Source organism: Olea europaea, unplaced genomic scaffold (genome assembly GCF_002742605.1).
Source record: "Olea europaea var. sylvestris unplaced genomic scaffold, O_europaea_v1 scaffold119, whole genome shotgun sequence".
In the NCBI taxonomy this organism is placed as follows: domain Eukaryota; kingdom Viridiplantae; phylum Streptophyta; class Magnoliopsida; order Lamiales; family Oleaceae; genus Olea; species Olea europaea.
Genome location: NW_019229312.1, coordinates 407811 through 416496, shown reverse-complemented (window position 1 = coordinate 416496; position 8686 = coordinate 407811). Strand labels below are relative to the sequence as shown.

At 34.5% G+C, this 8686-nt stretch overlaps 1 protein-coding gene across 1 annotated transcript; it reads left to right on the top strand.

Moving 5' to 3' along the window:
- Positions 1-1585: 1585 nt before the first annotated feature.
- Positions 1586-6370, top strand: LOC111374006 (cAMP-regulated phosphoprotein 21-like). The gene is made up of 4 exons (XM_022996608.1): positions 1586-1894; positions 3947-4565; positions 5621-5897; positions 6098-6370. Exons 1-4 carry the CDS (start codon positions 1732-1734, stop codon positions 6149-6151), a joined length of 1113 nt encoding a protein of 370 aa, XP_022852376.1. The 5' UTR covers positions 1586-1731; the 3' UTR covers positions 6152-6370.
- Positions 6371-8686: the final 2316 nt, after the last annotated feature.

The following is an 8686-nucleotide window of genomic DNA, read 5'->3' as shown; positions in this document are numbered from 1 at the left end:
ATTATCAATACAAACTTTCGATGTTATTTGCGTTGTTGGTGAAAGTCCCGATGAAAACGTGTGTGTACTCCATCATAGAAGCCGTTATCAGCTATCGAAATTCCGTTAATGAAGTTGCAAACAGTTATCCATGAATATTGTGGCGATTAAGTGACAAGTCATCAATAACAACTACCAATAGTTGGTGAATCTTTAACCAAAGGAATATCCGTCGTTAAATTGTATTTTTAAGTATTCCTATTAACCTGCAAGTAAAATTATACAAAAAGTTGCATTAAAGTTTTATTTATTTATTTATTTATTTATTTTTAAATATTGTTTGGCAGATCTTTCCATCCGTAAGCCAAAGACAGAAAACTATGATTTTTTTAATATTATTTTTAAAATACTATTTATCCATGCAGGTGCAAAAAAATTACAAACTAAAAAGAGACATTACAATTAGAAAGAAAATATAAATGGTTTCATAAGTTGCGGGAAAAACACACACGTAGAAATAGAGAGAAAAACACAATATCCGAAAAAAAAAATGGCATATACAATATACTCAAAATGCCCCAAAAATACAACCCGATGGTATGCTTCTTCTCTGGCCTATTTTCGAACTTAAGTGCAACATGATGCCACTTGAAGTTAGATTCGCTACTACTTCAAGAAAATGTCATCCTCAACAATTTGAAAATGTTCCATGAAATGAGTAGTACGAAAAGGAAAATTTTTTCTTACCAAGCATGAATAATAAATTAAACTTGTGAAGTAACTATTAGAGAGACGGGTTCAAAACAGGGGTGGAGTCAGAGATGAGCAGGCGAGTGCTACAACCCGTCTGTCCACTCCAAATCCCCTTTAAAAAAAATAGAAAAAAATTTTTATGTGTAATTTTTTTTTTTTTTTTGCCATATTAGCTCGTGTTCATGCCGAAAGCTAAATCCGCCAGTGATCAAAATTTAAAAAAATTGGTTGAGTTTATTATAATTGGAAAAGAGAGAGCTTAGAGATTCGAGAGCATGCATGAATTATCTAAAGACTCGTTTGGCATGACTTTTGAAAAAGTCAAAACGAGCTTTTGAGATTCAAAGCAGCTTTTAGATTGTTTGACTAATTTTATGATAATGTTTTTGTTAATTAGAAAAGTTTTTAGAGGAAGTTGATTCAATATTACTTTCTTTAAAAGCACTTTTGAAATGTGAAGTACTTTTAAAAATTATTTTTCAAATAATAATTAAGATAGCTTCTTTCAAAACTTTTTTATAAAAAGCAAAAGTTATACCAAATGAATCTTAAGTAAAACTAGCGTCTTATTTTTAAAACCACATGGATTAATGCTATATGTACTTGCAGATACATTTTGGTTCCTTAAATTAAGGATATTTCTATTATAATATGATTAGTTATATAAATTCTATAATAAATACAGTAAAAAATAAATAAATAAAAGGAGTAGGAAAAAAATCAATAATCGGTACTTGTGAAGAGAAAATCTAGGACCAGTATATTCCAAAATAATGAAAAAAAAAAGAAAAAAAGAAAAAAGGATAAAGGTCCTCATTTTCCATTCTCGACTTTTCAACCATTCCCAAAAAATCCAAAAAATACACGCACAAAAATAATACAAATCCAATCCATTGTTCCCGTTTCATTCTCTTCGGTTCGCGTGGCAGAAAAGAGGAAGGGTTTCTCCCTTTCTCTCTTCTTCCCTATTCCATATATAAAAATAATTTCTCTTGAAACATGGATTTGACTTCTCAAGATTCATTTCAAGTACCTAAGGAAGCTGTTGAAGTTAATGACAAAAGTGTTTTTATGGAGCAAAAGGATGGGTTTCCTGCTTACGTTTCAATGGTTGATCCGTTCCTTGTTGAGGCTCTTCAAAACCCTCGTCACCGATTAACTAGTTGGTTCTTTTATCTCTTCATGTATCTTAAAGCTTTTGAATTTAATTGTCACGCCTTGTTTAATTTTGTTCCCGTATTTTGGTTAAGTAGATTTGTATTGTATACTTAGTTGGATTCTTGGTTTTAGATTAGGGTTAACATTTGGGAATTTAGGAATTTTAAATTGGTTGGGTTAGATCTGGCGATGTTTGATTATGGGTCGTTTGGTTTTAGTTTTGTATATAAGATGGGCGTTTGGATGGAGGAAATTGTGGGGGAGAAACAGATGTAAATCTTGAGAAATTTGATTTAGGAATAGCTGAGCTAATTGATTCTCTGAACAGCTAAGAATAGAAATACATAATTGATTAACTGTAGAACTGAATTATTATCTCTCAAGGTAGTTTCACCTGATGCAATGAATCTTAACAGTTTTTAATCTATAGTTTGATGGTTGGACCAACTGAAATATTCTAGACAGTATAAGCTGTCATTATTATTGCCTCCTTTCATTGAACTTTGGCTTATTAATTTTTGCTTCCAGTAAAGATGTGGCGAAGAAGTATCTTTAAATGATGTTATGGTTTTCTTGGATGCAGCATATAATTCTGCCTCAACATGTTGATGAGAAGGTCTTAGAGCAAGTTGTTATCATTATAAATTATAGGAGACAGTATAGAACTAACCTTGGCACCTTTTTAATGGATACTTCAGCTATATGTAGAAATAGGGGCACTTGTCATAAGAAAATCATAGACAGGGGTGGCAATTGAGCCAAGCCACTTGCGAGCCCGCGGCCAGGTGAGTGAAAATTTGGCTTGCTAGCTGCCAGGCCCATATTTTTGATGGGACGAATGTGGTGAGCTAGGCCCGCCTTCAAAGTCACGAGCTGGCTCGTGTGAGCAAGCGGGCAGCCTGCTTTAGCAGACCTAATCAGCCCTAATCTGCAGGTTATGGATGTATCACAATTATGCATCCATCACCAATTCATCACTGAATTCAGGCTTATTGCGGCCTAATTCAGTGAATTTGAATGTTGTGAGACAACATTCAAATTTTAATGAATTTTGAAGTTGAGACAATGTTCAAAATACATCGATGAATTTTTTTTAATTCTTAATAATTTTTGATAAAATACCTATATCATTTCACAAATTTTCTGTACCAGATTATCAATATTCTGTTATTATTTCAACTCTCTACCCTATTTCTCAATATCTAAACTCTATTGCCTCTATTTCTCTTACATTTTTCTTAAATATCTATCGTTTCCGAGTTATTGTGAAGTAAACAAATCGCGATTGCACTAACCCTGTTGAACCTGGGATTTTTTATGCATGCAAGTATTTTTGTTGGAACGTTGATACATAACTAATGGAATGCTTAGATCGAAATGGATGTAAATTGTAATAATGCAATGTTAGTTCTTTTATTTTTCCAAATGAATGTATAATTGTACATTTTCAAATGGATATTTCATATTTGTAAAGCTTGAAATCAAAGCATATGTATTCTTAAACATTTCTTTCAAATTATTATATTTAAAATTTTTAAGTATTTGAAGCAAAAAATAAATGATCAATTTCCCTTTTCCCTTTGAAATAAAAAAGCCCCCTGCTCGAATTGTGACGAGATGGGCTGAGCCAAATTGGGAGGGCTTGCGAGCCAGCTTGGCCCGGCTCATTACTAACTACCTAGGGGATACAAAGCTAATTATACCTTGATGTAGTGAAAAACCTGAAAGAAATTTGCTTTTATGTTTCCAGGAGACAATGAAACAAAGGATATAAATAAGAACGAAGCTACATTATAATCTTACAATATACTGGTAAAATTCTTGCAGAGTTTTGAAGTTCCCATATTCCTCAAAATTGGGTACGCATTTTAGTATTTGACTCTGGCCATCTCTGCAGCTAGATACCTTAAGTTGCTGAAATTCTCTTATGATATTTGGTTTATTTTTATTTTGCCTGCTGATTTACTGTATTTATTTTATTTTATTCTTTTTTATTATTGCTATTACTGTTGAGGATAACTAGTAATTGCGCTCTCATCTATTATTTTCTCATCAGTTCTGCGAATGGAGCTCGATGTACAAAAGTTCTTGCAGAACTCTGGTCTACATCATTTTGAGTTTCCGCACTTCCCTACGTCATACCTTCGTCTTGCAGCACACCGTGTTGCTCAACACTATGGTCTGCAGACCATGGTTCAGGACAACTCTGTAGATGGTCAGGGAAATCGGATTTTGGTTTTAAAGAAGCCAGAAAGTAAGTTCCCTGCTGTCCGCTTGTCAGATGTGCCAGCTAGACGTTCTGAAACTGACGAACTTGATCAAATCAAGATTGTCTTAAAGCCGAGGCCTTCTAAAGCTTCATCCAATGATATCAATGGAATAGGGCTTAAAAGAAGTCCTGTAAGAACAGTGGACGAAAGGAAGGAGGAATATGACAGAGCTCGAGCTCGTATTTTCAGCAGTCCAAGTAGTTCTGGGTCAGAAGATGCATCAGGATGGGTTGCCTCTGATAGGAAGGGTGAGAATATTGGCGAGAATGAAGTTTCAATGAACTTGATAGTTGATGGTGAGAAAAGTCTGGGAAGCAGGGAAATTGGTGCTTCTTCTAGAGTAGCCATTTTTAGGGACAAGGAGAAAGACCGTACCGACCCTGATTATGATAGAAGTTATGAGAGGTATGTATTGAAAAAAATGGTACAAGTTTGTGGATAGCTATGCATTCTTGAGGTTCTAGTGTCTAAATTAATATAGTGGGGCAGTGTTAATTGAGTGAAGGATTTAAGTTTTTCCCCCTTACTGCACGCACATCTAGATCTGCGTATACCTATTTATTGAAGATTCCATGGCTCGTCAACTCTGTAAAAGTCTCAATAGAGTCTCCTCAAAATGCTGTTTCTTCTCACGGTACTTGTGTTCATGATACAAAAGACATATACTTTTTATTTATTTGTAAAGTAACTTACATGATATTACAGAAGTGTTTTTAATGACTATTTGACTGTTATTTTAATTATCATTCTAATAATGTATAGATCTTTCACAAGCAACTGTGTTGCCTTAACCAGCACGCTTAAAGATGTAGATCAAAATTTTCCCATTTCCAAAGAATTCACCATCCTAACCTTTCACTATTGATACCTAGAGGACGTGTTATCTTCTACTTGTTACTATCGGCATGTTTGCATGTACCAGTTTATTAATCTTCGATTATCTTTGATCCCATAAGGTATATAGTTTCTACTACTAAGCAATCCATATACTGCTTATGTCAATTGAAGGCTGATTGAACTTTCAACTCTAGTCCTTTAGCTTCTTTGGCAATCTTAGGTGGTATCCTCCCCTTCTAATGATGTGTCCACACACTTATTCTTGCAACTTCCCCACTAAACACAATTGATGAGAGATCAAATCTAAGGTAATTGAGTGAGTTGCATATGTCAGGTTTATTTTGATCCTGGTTGCTTCTATTTACTAACTCACGGTCCTAGTCTGTTCCCTCGTTTCTTAATCTTATAAACTTGCAGTTTTACAGCCACTACACTGGATCTTATGTCAGTAGAGTACTTCTAAAGCACCACTCATTTTCAGTTTGTAGAACGTTTATAGGAGATAATTAAACGTTAGGAAATTTCATTATAAGTAGCATATTTACTTAATGATGTTTCAAAGTATTACAACAATATATATTGATGCTAATTAATATAGCCTCTTCTATGTCATGCTAATGCAGATATGTTAAGAACTTACCGACTATTCAAAGTTTCAATGTAGCACCTATTCATGTGCCAAAATTCCCGCCTCCATTTGTGCAATATGATTCTGCCATTCCTCAGCTGCATCAGATGCCCGTGGCTCAAGCTTCCATCAATTACAGGAGCCCCATTATGAGCCCTTACCATGCAATGGGATTGAATCAGACTTCTAGGGATGCTTTATACATGCAGTGGCCAACCCAGTCAATGATGTATGCACACTCATATGATCACATGAGGCAGACCTTTTTTCAGGTAGGCATCAGCTGATTCTTCATTACTTCTTCTATTGCTCTTTGGGATCACTATGGATTTTTGTATTGGAAACTTTGAGCTTTTACTGCATAAGAAAGAAAATTTTTGTTGACGAATGCATATGGAGAACTGTTGTTTTTAATTATCCGTTGTGGTGTTTGCAATTTTTCAATTAATTCGACCTGCTCTGTTTTTTGTAGGCTCCCTTCTCTCAGCAGCCACTAAGTTTTGAATGCTCCCAGAATCATCCATGACAATAAAATTATAAGCTGGGAGGATGTCTGTGTTACTGAATGAGCTACTGTTTTTTTGTCTAATCTAGATTTTATTGATTTAGATGAAATGTCAGACTGGTAAACTTGGTATTTTAATTTAGCTTCAATTTCCATTTACTTCTGGACTGACTATATTGTTTGTAGAGAGATTTTTAACGTTTACAAACTGTTCTATTTGTGATTCTATAATTATTGCGATGTTAGTCTTGCCATATCAGGTATTTTGCTCAATCATAAAGGGGTCAATCGGCCCTAATGCATAACTGGCTAGAGGTAACTTTATCCTTTTGGAGTCATTTTGGTTGTTAAAATGTAGAAAACACGCAGCAGAATTTTCGTAGTTTTAACTTTTTTTCATCTTGAATATCGTCCCAGTTCAATGAGTACATTATAGTTGAAATACTGAATGCACTTTACAAGGATGATTATCAAAACCTCAGTATGCCCCGATTTCAGTTAGGACAGACTTTCTTGGCACTGTAGGTTTTAAGCTAGGTGGCAATGACCCCTGTTATATAGCGCCTTTCTTTCTCGTCCATGGGCACTTCCATGGTCACCGTGCCACAACTCAACTTCAAATGTTCAACATATGTCCTGGTCGAACTCGTGAGACTCTTGGTATGCTATGGTGATCAAGCATGACTGAACCCAACCACTCACTCGGCGCTTCTATAGAAATGCTAGTTTAAGCACAACGGCAATGGTAAGAAAATTTTGAAAACCGAACAGATTTTCGTGCATCCAACTCAAGTATCAGAGTATGTTTGGTAACAAATGATATGCTGGACTGTACAATTTGCACGAGAGGATTTTCTACGCAAGCAAATTGGATGTGGTTCTTATGAAAAATTAGAAGACAACTATTTTATCTATTTAATTAATGGTGCCATTTGGTTATTTATTTATCCTATAAATCAACAATACTTCTATCATGCAAATGGATATAGTAAATTTAACACCAAGTTGTGGCAAGTAATGCTCCTCCAAGGTTCCAAATTTTCAATGGTGCGCTAAGCTTAGCTAAATACCCGAGCTTGGCTTGTTCAAATCCTAAGCTTATTCTGGCCCTCTGGCTTGTGGGCCTCACAATCTGCGTCGAGTCGCCGATGAGTCAGGTTTACATTTTTTTTTTAATTTTTTTTATTAAATAAGTGAGTCGAGCTCGAAAGCAATTCAGCTCGTTTGTCACCCCTAGGTGGACCATGTCTAGTACGCTTGAGGTAACCAACTTTGACTGTCCTATCTTGTCGGTATCAACCTATCAAATATTTTACAAGCACACATTCTGTTACCAGATTTTTACTACCTCTGTTTGAATCAGTCCAACCTCCAGTGCTTCAGCTACTTCTACACAACTCAAACTAGGAAAAAACCATTATTACCTGCTTAGAATACTTGTAAAATCTAGTTACACAATGACAGTGGTGCGGAAAAGAATTATGCAATAAATTAAGACGATATTTGAACAATCATGTCGTGTATATATTGAATAATAATTGATTGTTGTTAAAAAGTGTACGATGCATCTATATTTATAGGCAAAATTATTTCCTATTACTACTAATAAACTAATATAAGGGAACTAAAATAAATCCTAATATAAATGAAATTAGAAATCATATTTTGAAAAAGAAATAAGAATAAAAAGAAAAATTTATTATAATTAGACATTTAATTAAAATTATCTAACTTGTATCCTATTTACAATAGGATTGTCCTACATCAAACAATCATTCTGTTAGTCGAGAGAAACCTGCAATAGTTCACATAAATCATGAAATTCGATATAGAAAACTGTAAAGTTCACACTGAAATTTTTCAAGATGCTCATGCGATAAGTTCTATGTTGAACTGAGTAAAACAAATGCACCATGCTAGAAACTGAACTCAAGAAAGCAAAATTTCAAGGTAGCACTGAACAGTATAACAAACAAGATTTTAATTACAAACAAGCCATTACAGCATAAAGCATTAACTTTGGCAGCACTGTGAAGGTACATAGAACTTTAGAGTTATTTCAATGCATTTTCAAATGAAGAAACTGCTCATTCGATTAATACGAAATAGTACCAAATAAAACCTTCACAGAAGAAAAAGATATAAATCATGCATAGACTTTATAGAACATAAGAAAAACTATAGGAAATGCTGTCACAATGTATCGGTTGTTCATAGTACAATAGAAATGTTCTTCTTCTAAAAAAGTCTTTAAGGTTTACATGTCCACTTTAAAACCGCGCAATTTAGAAGTAGTACTCGATTCTGCACTATACTACGAAACAAGAGAAGTATTTTCAAATTATTGCCGCCTGCCCGCCCAAAGATACAACCCAGCTGATAGGGGCAAGGATGTGAAATATACTACTACACGGATTAATATCTGCAATCGGAAGCTGACTTGCCGACAACTTAACTTACACTAATTGACTGTATTAACCGGCAACGGAATTTTCACCGTGCAACTGCTGATTCCAATATGAATAAAGTGAGATTTACAATAAGCTAACACGAATA

What these genes read in the sequence shown, in the direction of transcription:
- LOC111374006 (XM_022996608.1), top strand. Translation starts at nt 1,732, where the DNA reads ATGGATTTGACTTCTCAAGATTCATTTCAAGTACCTAAGGAAGCTGTT. An exon ending in TATGATAGAAGTTATGAGAG is followed by an intron (nt 4,566 to 5,620) that starts GTATGTATTGAA and finishes ATGCTAATGCAG; the next exon opens with ATATGTTAAGAACTTACCGA. An exon ending in TGAGGCAGACCTTTTTTCAG is followed by an intron (nt 5,898 to 6,097) that starts GTAGGCATCAGC and finishes TGTTTTTTGTAG; the next exon opens with GCTCCCTTCTCTCAGCAGCC.